This window comes from Drosophila takahashii, chromosome 2L, assembly GCF_030179915.1.
Source record: "Drosophila takahashii strain IR98-3 E-12201 chromosome 2L, DtakHiC1v2, whole genome shotgun sequence".
Lineage (NCBI taxonomy): Eukaryota > Metazoa > Arthropoda > Insecta > Diptera > Drosophilidae > Drosophila > Drosophila takahashii.
The window spans coordinates 23,454,327-23,470,094 of NC_091678.1; the positions used below are offsets into that span (position 1 = coordinate 23,454,327).

Below are 15,768 nucleotides of genomic sequence, written 5' to 3' on the forward strand. Positions count from 1 at the left end.
AAACTTAGAAAAGAAAATAACGATATTTTTGGTATATTTTTTAAATTAAAAATTGTAGTATATTCCTCCCCGCCTGATAGTATTTTTTAACGGTCAACATCGGTATTAACGATAACATTTAGAAATATACCAAAAGACATCGATGCCGCGTGCTCATCCCTAGATTACCACACGTGTAAGAAAAAAACACCTTATCGATATCAGAAGGAGCTACTTGTGCAAAATGAAAACACCAAAAGCCAAAGAATTAAAGAAAGATGAATTAAAGCCGATAAAGAAGGAGCCCGGCGTGGCGGAGGACGGCAAAGTGGGCAAGAAGGCAAAAACAAAGCCCAAGAAGAAGGCGGTCAAAGTGACCAAAGAGGAGGTAAAGGCCGCTGTCCAGGAGAGTCCCAAGAAGCTGACGCCGCAAGACCTGGCCAAGATCGAGAAGAAGAAGGCTAAAAAGGAGGCCCAGAAGCTAAAGAAGCAGCAGAATAAGCAGCTGCCCAAGGAAGTGAAGAAAAAACCGGAAACTACAGTCAAAGTTGAGGGAAAGGTCTTGAAAAAGGAAAAAGTGGATGCCACGACCAAGACTGCCTCCAAGGAAAAACCTAAGGGAAAAGCTATCAAGAAGGCCAAGGCCAATAACAAGAACGAAGGTAAGGTTACACACAATCTATTCCCCAATTATTGTGACATTTAACTCCTTAATTTCCTTCCCACAGAGGGTGTTAAGCGGGAACGGAAGCCTGAGGACGAAGCAGCCACCATATTTGTCGGCAATCTGCCCATCAACACGAAGCGCGTTCAGCTGGTGAAGCTCTTCCAGTCCTACGGCGTCGTTCAATCCATCCGGCTGCGCACCGCCGGCGGCAAGATGCTCTTCAAGCACAAACAGCGCAAGGGAGCCGGCTCCCTGAATGCCTATGTGGTGTTCGCCAATCCGGAGATTGCCCAGCAGGCGCTGGCCCTCAATGGCACCGAGTTCAAGGAGAACCACCTGCGAGTCACTCCAGCGGCCAAGTCGGAGGGCTTTGCCCAGGGAAAGGATGAGCAGCCCAGTGACAAGGATGCCAAGCGGACCATTTTCGTGGGAAGCCTCAAATACTGTAAGCTAAACCAGAAAGGAAGCTAGCTTCGGCCAGCCGAAGCTTTTATACCCTTGCAGATCATTTCTATTAATTTACAAATCGCTAAATTGTTCAATTTCCTATTATTTCTTATTAATTTTTCGATCGTTCCTATGGCAGCTATATGAAATAGTAGTTAAATTTTGATAAAATTAAAATCGAAATTCGGAAATATTTTAAAAGAGTCATATTTCAGTATAGAAGAGAATACAATAAAAACCAGCGAAGCAATAATTTTTTTCCTATTAACTGGCATTTAATTTTAACTTTTGTTCCGATTTTTTCTAAATTGTATTCGAAATTCATAAATATTTTAAAAATAATATTCCCAAGAGTGGAAGATTATATTTAAAAAAACACCGAAGCTAGAATTTTTTTTTACGATTTTTTCCGATCTTTCCTGTGGTAGCTATAAGATATAGTTGTCCGATCCGGCCGGTTTCGACTTATATACTACCTGCAATAGAAAGACTTTTGGGAAAGTTTCATCCGGATAGCTTAAAAACTGAGGGACTAGTTTGCGTAGAAACGGACAGACAGACGGACGGACAGACGGGCATGGCTAGATCGACTGGTCTAGTGATGCTGATCAAGAATATATATACTTTATAGGGTCGGAAACATCTCCTTCACTGCGTTGTAAACTTCTGACTGAAATCATTATACCCTCTGCAAGGGTATAAAACGAGTAGTAGTTTCAACTTTTTGCTAATTTAAAATCTACCCCCATACAGCTGCCAATGAAGAGAAGCTGCGCGAAATCTTCTCCAGCTGCGGTGACATCGATTACATTCGCTGCCTCCAGGAGGGCGACAAGGGCTGCAAGGGCGTGGCATATGTCTGCTTCCAGAAACCCGATGCCGTGGGCCTGGCTCTGGAGCTGAATCAGACCCTCCTGGACGACAGACCCATCAACGTGGAGCGCTATCAGGTCAAGAAGCTGGGTGCCAAACAAGTGCGCGACGCTGCCGCTGCCTCCGCTGCGAGCAGCACGTCCTCAAAGACCAAAGCAAAGAAACAGAACTCGGCGGGTGCCAAGAAGCGTCTGGACAAAAAGAAGGGCAAGGAGAACGGTGTGGCGGCAAAGGAAAGCAAAGGAGCAGCAGCTGGGGGTCAGAAGAAGAAGTCCGAGTACCGGGGCGTAAAAGTCGACGGCATTAAGAAGGCCAAGAAGCCCAAAAAGAAGACCAACGACCAACAGACGGCTCTGGCCAAAAAGATAGCCCCCAAACAGAAGAGTTAATATTAAGCCCAGCTCTAAGGTTTTTAATAAGTTGCAATTCAATCAAAGAAAATTCATTTGATTTTGTGTTACGAAGTTAACCACCGTATCAGTTCCTGTATAGGATACCCAATGATTATGTTGACGAAGTAATCGTTGAAAGATTACTCAAAAAGATACAAATAAAGTGTGAATTTTTATAAATCTAAGAAGGCTTTAAAATTATGGTCAAATCAATGAACTAGAAGTAAAATGTTTCTGCTTGGAATCTGCTTACTTTGCAGTATCAACTCTTTATTGCTAGCGGCCTATCCCGTGGTAAGTACAAGGTGCATTTCCCTTTCAACGGATTCTGCAGTTGATCCTCCAGGAATCCCAGGTGAATTCCAAGGAACTGACAGCTCCTCTGGCCGATCCGGCCGACTATCCCGATTTAACAAATGGCCTTTCCGATGCTGAGGTTCAGGAAAGCCTAGAAGATCTGACCTTAGATGATCTCAACTCCTTGGACAAGCTGCTCGATGAGCACATCGGTAGAGATGTAGAAGCCGACTCAGACGTAAGTGGTAAAAGCAGATGATCTTCCATTGTCACCGGCTGAAACCTTTCAAAGCAAGCAGGTCAAAGAAGCCAGTTTAGACAAGCGAAGGATGCCCTCCGCTCCTTCAATGCACCTCTCGATGATGGCTGCCGCGATGAGGAGGAATCCGATGAGACCAAACCCAATCTGTGCACCAAGCGACCCACCTGCCCGACCACCAAGCGCTGTTCAAAGAAAACCACGTGCGTTCCGAAAACCACAAAAGCATGCACCTCTAAACCGACTAACGAAAACTGCAAGTCCAAATCGGGTGGTTATATGGACGATGACTTGATTATTGAGACTACCAAATGCCCGAAGCCAAAGAATAAAAAGTGCAAGAAACCAAAAGACGATTTCGAATGCGAGGCAGATGATTTCCTGTGCCACGCCAGCAGGCGATCCAGAGGAAAGGAGAGTAGGAGCCATCTTCAGGAAGAGCAACTGGATGGTCCTGCTGAATTCGTTCCGGGGAGAGACCTAGAACAGCTGGGCAAGCAGAACATACCCGTAGTGAATGATCAAGGGGAACCATTGGATGAAGCCTTCAATTTTGATGACATAAACTTGGAGCAATCAGCACATTTGGATCAATCAAACTCTGTTAACGTAGGGCAAGAAAATCAGGTAAATTTAAATCAAGATCGTCAGTCCAACTTAGAGAAGGATAATCAGATTAGTTTGGAACAGAAACATCAATCAAATTTAAAGAAGGATTATGAGGTTGACTTGAAGGACATGGAACTAGATGGTCATACAAATTTTAACCAGGTACATCAGGCAAATCTGAATCCCGAATTTGGCGCCAATGAGGGACTAAATAACCATGGAAATTTAGAGCAGGAGCATATAGTAAAATTAAAACAAGAAGATCAGGCCAACTTTGATCTGGATTATCAGGCCGAGTTTGAGCGAGAACATCCTACTAAATTAGAGCTAAGAAATCCGATGAATGTGAAGCGAGATCACCAGATAAATTTAGACCAGGAACAACAATCTAACTTGGATTTCGGAAATCCTGGTAATTTCGAGCAGGAGCATGATTTAGAAAACCATGAATATCAGTTTGGCTTGGAAAAGAGAAATCAGGCAAGCTTCGATAATGATCATCAAGCTAATTTTCGTAGAGGTGAACAGCAGATAAATCGGGACCAGAAAGTATCACATGTAGAGAAAGTCGAGCAGGCCGAAAGCGCACCAGTGGCAGAACCAGCTCACATGGATCTATACGAACGGCATCGTCTTGCCAGGATTGCCCATCGAAAGAGAGAACAGGCTGAAGTGGAAAGTGCAAATAAGATGCAAATGCACAATGTTGAAGATAGAAAGCAGGCTGTGGACAGCGATCAACTGATGCCACTGAAGCCTAATCTCATCAAGCAGGAACCTCTTTTCGATAGCGACAGGTAAAATCGACATTTTATATTTTCATAAGCTATATTTCAAATATTTCCACCTATAGCTTTATTGCTAGCAATGCTCGCGATCCACCTCGCTATTTGATTCAAATGCAGAACGACTGCATCCAAAGTGAAAACGATCGTGGCGAACGACGATTGCGTGAGGATCGCAGCCAAAGCGAAGCATTGGACCTGGACAAACTGGCCGAGGAGGAGGCCAGTCCAGTGGAGGAGTCAAATTTTGATTACGAATACAAGAGGAGGAAGCGGGAGAACAAAGAAACTGATGATGCCCCCGAGGTGAGTGGGTGACCTCATGTTTTCTCATCGAATATATATTGGTATGCCATTAGAACTCCAAAGAAACGTATATAAAGAAGCTGATGGACTCGTTCCCGCGGGATCAAGGTGGCCAGATCAATGCCAATGCGGCGCTGAGCTGCTCCAATCTCGCCCATTTGCGCATCAAGCGAAGTTGAGTTATATTTTTTGTTTTGTCACAATGCTTGATAAATGTCTTTGTATATTTTATAAGCCCCCATAAACTGATAATCCAGAAATACGAGAACTGCGCATTATTTATGTGTATTCTGTTTACACCCTGATAAAACCAAAATTAATCTAACTGAATTTTAGAGGAAGTTTTAAAATAAAAAATGGTTACTATCACTTACCGCTGCAATCCTTCCAGCAAGAGCGGAGTGAGGAAGACATTTAGTTGTCCTTTCAGCCGGGCCACCACCGATGTGCAGGCCGCTCCTCCCTCCGCCTGCAGACTCATGAACTCGCCATCGTCAAAACCATTGGTGGTCTTATCCGATTCCTCCTCCTTCAGCAGCACACTGGGATCCCAGGGATGCGACTTCGGTCCGCCCATGAAAGTGGCCGAGCTGTTGCTGCCAGTTGCGTTCTCGTATCGAGGAACCACTTTAATCTCACGCCAACACGAGTAGAGATCAAAGTGGGGCAGCATCTTACTGCCAATATAGGTCAAGCCACCGTCTTCGTTCTCGGAGAAGAGAGGCGTAGAGAACACGTCTGGACCTAGGGGAAAGGAACAGCCGTTCCAGTTGAAGCACTTCACTTGCGACAGGTGATTTAGGTAGCTGGCCATCAGCAAGGGTGAGTCGATGATTGGCCGGTTGACCTGCTGGTGCAGATTGACCAGAGCCACATCCTCCTGTGACGACATGGCCGAAATGAAAGAGTTGGAAGACAATGACGGTGTGCCAGACGATGAGCCACGGGAATCAGCCTGTAGAATGGACAGGAAACTATGATATTAAAGTGAAATATGATAGAACAAGGCGAAGACTTTTCGGCATCTACATCTAAAATAGCCAGATCAAAGGGCACAAGCAGAATATCGTGAGAAACGTTTATGTTTAGGTGCAGCAAAGATTTGGGTCTGTTTTGATCCTGAGAATTTGAAGATCGAAAATACAAACTAATGTTGACGCATAAATAAATAAAATAATAATTTAAACACGAATTCGAAAATAAGAGCAGACAGAAACTATGACAAAATGGAAAATATTAGGAGAAAGGTGACATAATGCATACATTTTGAAATTATTAGATTTTTAAAAACCAAAACAGACCGAAAAATGCAAATCGAATTAATTTTCTGATCATAAAACCTGTGTAATACCAAAAGTTCTAACCTCGAAGTCCTCAACATTAAATTAAACTTAGAACTAATAAACTTCACATGCTCTATTATTCAACATCCATGCAATTACCGATCGCCGAACCTTATATCAAAAATGATGAGAATTTTGGTCGAGTACCAAAGTAAGAAAGATCTACAGATACATTGAGATTTATCACAATAGACTAGCATTCAAATTTCGGTTTAGTTGTGCTACTTGTTAGTTAGAAGAGGTTGGTTGGTTGTTTGTTGTTGGTACTAAGAACTACTCACATCATGAACAAAATGTCGGTACTCAGGTCGTGATGAGATATTTGTTATTTTTCTTATTGGTGTGGCAAGACCGTGAATGCGTCTCGCGTCTTCGTTCTGGATGAGTTTTGATTTAGGTTTCGGTTTTTATATCGATTTGGTTAGTTCATTGATTGATTTTTGTTTTCGATTTAAGATGAGTCGAGTTTGAGGAAAGGAATAGATTTTAGGTGTGGTTTACAGTTTTACAGAATTAGAAACGGTTTCTCAACGTCTTTTGTTTTGCTATCTTCAAATCTAACCGGACATTGAGAAATCGTTGCTTAAGAGTTATTTATAGTATATATATATTGTAAATGTATAGACAAACTTATGTTTAAAGAGCGAAGCATGCACTGAAAGAGACTCGAGTCGAATTATTTTTCTTATTGCCGCTTTGATTAATACTTGGGTGATATTGGACTTAATGAGAAACAGAGTGAAATATAAACTTGGCTTCAAAGCAGCAAAGCTAAAACCGCTTGGTGTACATAAATCACTGTGTAAATCGACCTAGCATGGTAGTAGTATACATATTCGAAGTGTTTGCATATTTGATTTTTCAGCTTTACCAGTTCTGTAGTGCTCTGCGGTCGTTTTGGAAGGGTTTTGTTGCCATCGGGGGCATGGATCTCCAGATCGCTGCGATATGTGGGCAAAGTGTGGCTTCCATTATCGTTTTGGGCTCCAATGCTGGATATATAGACATAATAATTAGTAAACGGGATTGGGGAGTACAAATAATTTGCATTTATTCACCTTAAATCCGATGAAAATCGCTTCTTTCCAGACAGCACCACTGATCCACTGTTTCCGCTATTTCGCTGCTTCATGGATCCCCGCTGCGACATCACATTAGAAATATCCTCTTCGGCGGAGAAGAACATCTCAGAGGGATTCTCCGATGTCAGCGATATGGTGCGCTGCACCTCGCGAGGAAGGTTATCTCCTCCTAGTCCCTGAACGTGAAGGGCAATATCCGCAATCTCGAACTCCAAGGGATGCGAATGAGGTGCCGAGTGTGACATCTCGTCCGGTATCTGCAGAGGATGTAGGAAAATATATTAATACTGTCGATTGGAGTCAATAAAAACGCACCTCATGCTCATCATCCAGTACATCCCCCGTAAGTCTGGAGTCGGATATGCTCGTTTTGGGCGGTGACACCCGTAGCCTGTTCGAATCCGACCCTCGTCGATGGGAAGTTCCTATGTCACCTGCAGTCGCTTCGTGCTGGAGCTGTAGCTTCTTGGAGGGACTATCCAGAAGACGGGCGTAGGGCACCTCCACGGAGGTCTGCCTGGTGCAGGGATACCTCTTGCTTCTCCTTTCCAAAGTATTCGGAGATCCAATGCTCTCGCGGGATTTGTTTCGGCAATTGGGCTCCGGTTTCTCCACACCGGTGGTTCCACTTGCCCCGATCTTGAACTTGGTGCCGTCGGGCAGCGAGCAGAGATCCGTCTTCTTGAGACTTCCGTTCCGCAGATCTCCAGCCGGCCTGTACAGGCGGCCTTTGCCATTAAAGTCTGCTGTGTCGTACAAGGAAACGCAGTGGAGGCTGTAGGGCGGGGTGTGGAAGACGAGTTGGCCCTGGTGGAGAATGCTCTCACCGAAACCAAAGTCCTTATTATTGTTGATAATGCTGAAAGTAGGATAAAAGTTTATTAGGTTTATTTATATTATTATTTTATTTGATGAGAGATAAATTAATAAATAGGTTTATTAATAATCCAAATTTAAAGTTAATTGTTCTTATCGTTAATCACAACTGATAAGCGAAACTTATAATACTTTTTTTAATGACACCCAAATTTTCAACTTGAATCCAATTACACACAGAAAAAAAATTGTAATGGTCAATTTGATATTATTTAAAGATCAAGTTATTCATATCATTTTGATATGAATAAAGATTATGTCAATCTTTTTTTATATTATTTGCTCAAAAAATACTACATTTGGTATCTTTTATGATATGATAAAATATCATTTTGATATGTTTGAATCTTAAATTTGACATAAATCATATCGGCTTTTTATTGATATGAAATAAGGTAGAAATAACCCTATTTCATATCGGTTTTTTTTCTGTGCACTTTTACAATTCTACTCACAAGTAACGCGCAATGTTGTAGTTGTCATGAACATCCTGTGCCGTTGGCTTGAAGAACTTTTGTCCGTTTCTATTGCTTCCAAAGAAGACACATCCACCGATGCAGCCACAGCGCGAAATTTCACTGCCAGAGGACAGGGCACTTCCATTATGGGACCACAGGAACCAAAGGCGCTTAAACTTGGCATCGTGCTCACGCAGGAAACTGAAAATCGAAGAAAGAGGAATTAAAAACATACAAAAAATAATTCATTAAGATCTTACTTGTGCTGCACGAGATGCAGTTCGTGATCTGGTATGGGCAGGGCGGAGGCTCCCTCCAGCAAAATGGGTCCCAGCGAAGTGCAGCCCACCTCCACCCAATTCTCGGATAGCTCCGATGTTTCCGGTGTTCGCTTATTATGTGCCTCCGAAAAACTATCCCTTAGCTTTCGCGTGGCTTCCTCCCGCGAATCTCGCCGTGAAAAGGAGTTGGAGCTGCGCTTTCCTGCCTTCCCGTGCGACGCATAATGTGATCCTCCAGCATCCTGAGACTTCAGGGACTCTTGATCGGCTCGCCTTAGCTTACCTGACCGATTGCTGCCCGTGGTGTTGGTGTTGAAAGATGAACTCGTCGTGTGAAGCATAAACAGGCGCAGTAGGATGGAGGGCAGCAAGCCGGAAATACCCGACTTAACTCGCTGGCCGTGGAGATTACAGTTGGCCAGACGAATGGGCGAGATCCAAGCGTGCAAGGCAGTGCCACTCTCTATCAGATAGACATCCACTGCGTCCACCGAAACGCGCGTCATTTTGTACTTGATATCCTCGGAGGAAGGACACTTGTACTTCTTCTCCTCCTTGGTTTGCGGGCATAGATTACTGGGTACTCCGTGGTGGCAGTTCCTCACTGTCTTCGGTGACTTTAGGCAGTTCTCCGGGTCAATGGCCAGGAGGATGAGGGTCTCCAGACCTGTGACCACGTTCACCAGCTGTGGCAGCGTTAGTTTTCCGGTCAGCTTACCCAGCTGCACTTCCACCAGCCAGGAGTACTCCAAGGTATCCTCGTCCAGGGCACAACCCTCGTTGCTGAACATGGCATGTCCTCTCACCTGGACTGCTGAGAGCATTAGGTGACCCTGGTTGATGTGCTGCTCCCGCTGCGAACGTTGCAGGCAGTCGGAGGTCAGTAGATACGACGGACTCACTAGAACCTGCAGAGTGGTTTCGTGATACTTCTTATTCATCTCGAAGCCGAATCTCTCAATTAGCACCACCGGACACGGCGGATCGTCTTCATTGCAATTCTTCATCACATGCGCCTGAATGTCGTGTACAATCACAGAAACCATCACCTCCAGGGGACGATATAGACGCGGATCGAAGGGTTTGCGCTTCTCCTCGGGCGCCTGAGTTTCCGAAATCGATTTGTTGGCCAGCTCCTTTTCCTTGGCCAGCAGTTGATCCTTGGGATTCAGCTGGGTAGCTCCTGGCTCCTTCATATTTACATTCGATTGTTCCATGTCCGTAAAATTCTGATCCTCGCCGAATATGTTCTCCTTGAGGTTGATAAAGTTTCGCAGCACATTGCCATAGGCCATGAGCACGGAACTGCCGATCTCAAGCTCGACAGTTACATGATCCGCAGCCAGTGTTCCGGGGTCAAAGTTGCTATACTGTTCGGGTGGCTGCTGCCAGCTGCTCACAGGAGATTTCCTAACCTTGGGTATTCGCATGGGACTCAGTAGGATCTCCTCCTTCTCCGGTGTGGTTATATCCGCTTGGGGATCCGGTCCCAAGGGCGGAACCGGATGATACACATACTGAATGGACAGCGCCAGAATGGGCACGGCCCAACAGTCGATCCAACCGGCAGAGCGCTGGCAAATCTTGCGCCACTTCTTCGAGTACAACTCTGGGCGCCGGATGAGCTTGCCCTCCCTGGTCAGCAGTCTTGCGTTCTCGTCTATGGCTAAAACAATGGGTCGCACCGAGGACACTTCCGGCACGTACAAGCTCAAGTCCAATCCCTCGCCGTGTATCCAGAACTTCAGGGTGACCGTCTTGGGCAGGAAATCATCGAAGGGCAGGGCGAAACTCATCTCAAACACGTCGCCACAGAAGGCCAAGTGGTTGTTCTCCTGGTTGGCACTGCTGCAGTCGATCCAATTGTACTCGTTGCACAGCATTAGGATCTCGAACTCGTGCAGTCGGATGCTAAAGTTGCAGGTGTACGGCACAAAGCTGAGTATATCCGGCCGGGCCTTATTCGCCCAATCCTCGATGAGGTCCTGGAAGAAGCACTTGTGTTTGTACACAATGAAAGCACTCGTCTTGCAGCCGGACAGCGAGATGCTCCAGTCTTGTGGTGCGTTCCACTTGGTCGGATAATGGATTCGCACCTTGTACTCCAGGGATTCAAACTCCGCCAGGCTGCGATACTGCAGCGATGTGGTGGCCTCCACGTGGAAGAGCTGCCCCTGGATCTTGGAAGTGTAACCATCGGGTTGGGTGACCCAGGGAATCGTAACCTCTACATATGAAGCCGGGCCCACGGTTATGTGCATGGCATTTGTCTCTTTTTCCTTGGAAAAGAGTATGTCAATAGTCGCTTCATTAAGCACACACAAAGTAACGTCGAAGGATTGGTAGCTGCGCAGTTCTCCAGGCTGAGGAGTGGGTGTAACCTCGGCCTCCTTCCAATCCGATGGGTAAAAGTACTTGTACAGGTGATCTCTTTGCCGATCTGCCCAGGGACCGTAGCTGAAATCGGTGCCCTTGAGACACCTCGCATTTATGCCCCAGACTGGCGGCGAAGGCTCCACCACATCGCCATTGGGCAGGACAATTTGCACCGGTTGTTCCGGCACAACGCCCGGTTCATCCATGTAGAAGTACAAATCCATTTGATTGGACATCATGACCACAAAGCCTTCGCCCATATATCGAGGTGGTTCATCAATCAATCCCGTGTATTTGGGACTCGGACAGAAGAGCACTTTGGCATTCTCGACTTTGGCCTTTACAAAGTGCATAAAGTGATCCAATCGGCAGACAGCTGGCTTCGTACTATAGGTGCAATGGGCCTCCTCTACGGAAATGGAGAGAGTTGTCGGCGTCAATCGATTGCCGAAGACAAAGCGACCGGAGCAGACGTCAATCTTGATCACTGGGATCAGATCCCGCCAGGTGGTGGCCTGCATGGCCTCCGAGTTCTTCACATTCTGAATCCTCTGGCTCTGTCGCGCATTCTCCAGGTTCATGTGGTGCTCCTTCAGCTTGTTTCTCTCCTCGTTGCTCACCACATCCGTCGGTATGAGCAGGGATGGCTCCAGTCCAAATGTCTTCTCCAACGTGTCGTACAAATCGGATCTGTTGTATATGTGCAGCTCGTAGCCATTAAGCTGGACCGAGAGTCGCGTGTCCGAGTGGGAAAGATCTATTAAAAAAAGGAGATTAATCAGAAGCTCTAATACCTTGTATTCCCAACTCACCCTCTGAGACATCCTTGGGCACATAGGAGCGCCACCAGCGGAATATAAAGTATCCGTCCTGCGCCCGCACTGTGTAGTCATAGGTGATATACACAAAGTCCCGGAACATTATCTTGCCCGCCAGCGGATTTAGGGCTACCGAGCCGATCTTGAAGTACGCGCCCTTGATGAACCAACGATTGGCGATCTTCGTTATCAACATCCCAATCACACGAGAATTGTAAAAGGTGATGTACGTCACCCAGGTGATCGTGGTGAGCAGCGAAGCAAGCAGCCATATCTGAAAAGATTTAAGATCGATTTAAGTCTCAAGAATAAGGTGAATAAAATATTTGTCATCCAAGAAACAAGTTATTGAATGTTATGAGGTATAAATTAAAGTACATTTAATGACAATATACATATGTATATCATTGTACAATATTAGCTTTTATCATTATCATTATTAATTTTTAAAAATAAGTAAGTAGAAACACCAATAAACAACCATTTGCATGGTTTATTCCTTAACCAAATGTAATATCTAGAGATTTGTATATCTTCAAAAATTATAAGCATTTAGGTAATTGCGGCTTAAGTGCTCCAGTTATTTTCAGACTTTAAAGGGATTAAAGTACAAAATAAAGAATGTAACTAAATACTTAGATATATTTATTTTGATATATCGATTTAAGTCTCAAGAATAAGGTGATTAAATATTTGTCATTCAAGAAACAAGTTATTGAATATTATGAGGTATAAATAAAGTTAATTCAATGACAATATATGTACATTGTACATTGTACATATGATATATATTGTACAATATTATCATTTATCAATGATAAATTATCATTATCAAAAACTAATTTGTTGTTTCAAAAATAAGTAAGTTGAAAAACCAATAAACAACCAGTGCTCCAGTTATTTTTTGACTTTAAAAGGATTAAAGTGCAAAATAAAGAATGTTACAAAATAATTTGACATATTTATTTTGTTATTATATACAAAAGTATATTTTCCTTCGTTTAGACAGTAGTCAAAACCCAAGCGATGAAAACAAATGCATTAAGGCAGCTAATGTTTATGTTTACATTTCTAATATGTTTATTTTCCAAAATTATAAAACAATATCTTGTGTACATCCTCAACAATTCCGGCTTCTCTTCTTATCTGTTCCTTATGGCGGGAAATATCCAACATACTGTCGCTCATTGTTCTTTGTAGGAAAATTAACATCTAATTGTCAAATTTTAAAATTTACTATACAGATTGCAATGGGTATTTTTTGATAGACTTTATCGAAAAGCAAATTACCAAAATGTACAACGTAAGATTTTTGAAAATTTCCCTACTGCGCTACGATTTCTCAAGTGGACTTCAATGGGTTCACAATCAGAGACATATTAGGTATAAATAAAGTTCATTTAATGACAATATGTAGTACTGTATATTATTAGCCTTTATCACCTTCAAAAACTATTTTTTTGGTTTTTAAAATAAATTAGTAGAAAAACCAACAATCATTTAAACGAAACCCCCTATGATAGTTTAAGTTTTGATACATTTATGTATTATCGCGTTCATTTATATCTTTTATTTCTTAACCAAATGTAATATCTATAAATTTGTATATTTTCATAAAAAATAGCCATTTCGGTAATTGCTGCTTAAGTGCTCCAGGATTTTTTAGACTTTATAGGAATTAAAGTGCAAAATAAAGAATGTTACTAAATAATTCGACATATTTATTTGGGTGTTTTATACAAAAATATATTTTCCTTTGCTTAGACAATAGCCAAAACGAAAGCAATGAAAGCGATTAAGGCAGTAAATGTTTATGTTTACATTCCTAATATGTTTATTTTCCAAAATTATAAAACAATGTCTTGTGTACATCCTCAACAATTCCGGCTTCCTTTCTTATCTGTTCCTTAAGGCGGGAAATATCCAACATACTTTCGCTTATTGTTCTTTGTAGAAGAATTAACATCTAATTGTCAAATTTTAAAATTTACCATACAGATTGAAATGAGGCTTTTTTATAGACTTTATCGAAAAGCAAATTACCAAAATGTACAACGTGAAATTTTTGAAAATATCCCTACTGGGTTTGGGCTACGATTTCTCAAGTGGACTTCAATGGGTTCACAATCAGAGACATGGAAATGAGCAGCTGAGTGACGATCGCATGCTCCTCTAAGAGCACCACGACTCGAGGACCTTGCAGGGTGTGTCCGTGAAGATGCAGCCGGTGAACTGATCGCTCTGCTCCTCCTCGATTACGGTGCAGCCATTGGCATTGGTGAAGGCCAGGCCCCGGCCAAGGAGCTGGGCCTCCCGGCACTGCTTCCGGCTGGAGTGGGCGGCCCGGAAGTGGGCGCGGCCAGTCAGCGGATTGACAAAGTCCGCCCAGTAGCCGTTGTGCATGATCTCGCGTGAATTGTGGCTGGCGAAGAGTACGAAGGAGCGTAGGGCACTGTCGACATCGGAGTCATGGAACCGCATTCCAATCATGCTGAAGTTCATCGAGCTGCCAAAGTTCGCGTACGGATGCTGGAAAAGGCGGCGCATATAGGTCACCAGGAGCTTGGGGCAAGCCACCACCCACATATCGGTGGGTGAGATCACCAGGGCACTATCGCTTCCCTTGATTAAAGTCTGAGCATCCGCCGGATAGTAGGCGGTGGCATATGGCTGATCCGCCGGAGAGATGAGACCCTGGTACGCCGGACCCACGAGGCGCGGCATGTAGAAGAGATCCGTGTGGCGGCTGTGGAGGATCGGAAACTGTGGATCCCGAGCTCCCTGCTCGTCCTCCGGCTCGATGTCCTGGTCGTCGGGAAAGACCAGCTCCGGAAAGCTGCTGCTCCCGCTGGCCCGGCGTATGTGGGTCATCATCTGGGACTGTCGCGTCGCCAGGCAATGGATCAGCATCCGTAAGGACTGCATGTCTCACTAGAACTTCTGGTGGGAATGGGAAGATTTGGATCCTCTTCGGGTGCTTTCTTAAGAAGCTGCAGACCACGAAAACTAATACTGCCCAATATCTTGGCGAGCAATGGAAATTTTGATGAATTCCTTGATGACTGTGTGATAAAAACGAGGTGAAGACTGTGCTCGATTTGGAGCTCTGATTGACTGACAGCTTTCCTGTGAGCGTGTGCGATTTTGGTACTTGGAGAACGACTCTTTCCAGGTGAACTTGATCCTTTATATAGTTGCTTTTACTACACTAAATACCAATAAACGATGGACACCGAAGATCCAATAAATAAATCGTTTATAATGGAAGAAAGACTGAGAGGCGGGAGTGTTTGAAAGATTCTAAACATTACAGAATAATTTTGAATTATAAAGCTACGTTTGCTAAAACTTTCTTCAATTTCTCTTGAGATTACAAAAACGGGAAATCTTCCTATTTTAAAAACTTAACAAAGGAACGGTTAAAGTTGATTACTAAAATACACAAACTTGCTTGGATTTATCTGAAAAGTAGTTGTATAATATTATTTATTGCCATATTAGTTTCTCTATTGATTTTTAATTTTTCTCCATATTTTTTCTAAAATAATGCCTAACTTCTGGTGGGCTTATTGTAGAAGAAATTTCAGTTCTAAGTTAGGATACAAATGGAATAAATAATAATAATAAAATGAGTTTATTAGGGCATTAGCCTTTTGAAAAATGCATTTTAAATAAAATGTAGCGGGAAATAATTTTCGAAAAAGAAATTGAATAAGATTAAATAAAATGCTAGGAGTACATCAAAGCCAATTTAATATTTCTAAGATTGCAGTATATGTATGTAATACATACTACGTATAAATTTAATGATAATACATGCTAAATTCTGTATACGCTCAAGTTCTGAATGGAAGAGCACAGCACTAAGCAATCAACTATTAAAACATCACAACAAAAACATCATCTTGAAAGTCTTATCA

The 15,768-nt window shown here is 43.3% G+C and overlaps 4 protein-coding genes across 20 annotated transcripts in view; 2 read left to right on the forward strand and 2 right to left on the reverse strand.

The window, feature by feature from the left end:
- The window catches only part of tweek (transmembrane protein KIAA1109 homolog tweek), a 35,120-nt gene that overhangs the window by 18,127 nt on the left and 1,225 nt on the right, over positions 1–15,768 (reverse strand). For 5 of the 9 annotated variants that reach the window (XM_017151489.3, XM_070215186.1, XM_070215177.1 and 2 more), the window contains exons 2-9: positions 11,843–12,122; positions 8,634–11,787; positions 8,371–8,574; positions 7,355–7,898; positions 7,016–7,296; positions 6,829–6,949; positions 6,239–6,334; positions 4,989–5,569 (exon numbers count right to left, since the gene is read on the reverse strand). In XM_017151489.3, coding sequence (XP_017006978.2) covers positions 4,989–5,569; positions 6,239–6,334; positions 6,829–6,949; positions 7,016–7,296; positions 7,355–7,898; positions 8,371–8,574; positions 8,634–11,787; positions 11,843–12,122 — 5,261 coding nt within the window. The remainder of the gene's footprint in view (positions 1–4,988; positions 5,570–6,238; positions 6,335–6,828; positions 6,950–7,015; positions 7,297–7,354; positions 7,899–8,370; positions 8,575–8,633; positions 11,788–11,842; positions 12,123–15,768) is intronic. The other 4 variants (XM_070215189.1, XM_070215185.1, XM_070215187.1 and 1 more) reach the window with 1 other exon arrangement.
- Positions 153–2,546, forward strand: LOC108064126 (RNA-binding protein 34). Its single transcript, XM_017151500.3, has 3 exons — positions 153–641; positions 708–1,091; positions 1,847–2,546. Exons 1-3 carry the CDS (start codon positions 224–226, stop codon positions 2,353–2,355), a joined length of 1,311 nt encoding a protein of 436 aa, XP_017006989.2. The 5' UTR covers positions 153–223; the 3' UTR covers positions 2,356–2,546.
- LOC108064128 (interaptin) lies at positions 2,496–4,865 on the forward strand. 9 transcript variants are annotated; one of them, XM_070215214.1, is made up of 6 exons: positions 2,496–2,652; positions 2,705–2,893; positions 2,948–3,541; positions 3,605–4,320; positions 4,377–4,614; positions 4,668–4,865. In XM_070215214.1, the coding sequence occupies exons 1-6, from the start codon at positions 2,587–2,589 to the stop codon at positions 4,791–4,793; spliced, it is 1,929 nt and encodes a 642-aa protein (XP_070071315.1). In that variant the 5' UTR covers positions 2,496–2,586; the 3' UTR covers positions 4,794–4,865. The 9 variants fall into 9 exon arrangements, with proteins under 9 accessions (XP_070071315.1, XP_070071299.1, XP_070071302.1 ...); XM_070215198.1 differs by having other exon boundaries at positions 2,705–2,897; positions 2,955–4,320; XM_070215201.1 differs by having other exon boundaries at positions 2,954–4,320.
- LOC108064127 (uncharacterized) lies at positions 13,680–15,142 on the reverse strand. The gene has a single exon (XM_017151501.3). The coding sequence runs from the start codon at positions 14,771–14,773 to the stop codon at positions 14,021–14,023; it is 753 nt and encodes a 250-aa protein (XP_017006990.2). The 5' UTR covers positions 14,774–15,142; the 3' UTR covers positions 13,680–14,020.

Coding starts and splice junctions, on each gene's coding strand:
- LOC108064128 (XM_070215192.1), top strand. CDS start 2,587: ATGTTTCTGCTTGGAATCTGCTTACTTTGCAGTATCAACTCTTTATTG. Junction 2,653..2,704: donor TGCTAGCGGCCTATCCCGTG/GTAAGTACAAGG, acceptor TTGATCCTCCAG/GAATCCCAGGTGAATTCCAA. Junction 2,894..2,947: donor ATGTAGAAGCCGACTCAGAC/GTAAGTGGTAAA, acceptor AACCTTTCAAAG/CAAGCAGGTCAAAGAAGCCA.
- LOC108064126 (XM_017151500.3), top strand. CDS start 224: ATGAAAACACCAAAAGCCAAAGAATTAAAGAAAGATGAATTAAAGCCG. Junction 642..707: donor GGCCAATAACAAGAACGAAG/GTAAGGTTACAC, acceptor TCCTTCCCACAG/AGGGTGTTAAGCGGGAACGG. Junction 1,092..1,846: donor CGTGGGAAGCCTCAAATACT/GTAAGCTAAACC, acceptor ACCCCCATACAG/CTGCCAATGAAGAGAAGCTG.
- LOC108064127 (XM_017151501.3), bottom strand. CDS start 14,773: ATGCAGTCCTTACGGATGCTGATCCATTGCCTGGCGACGCGACAGTCC.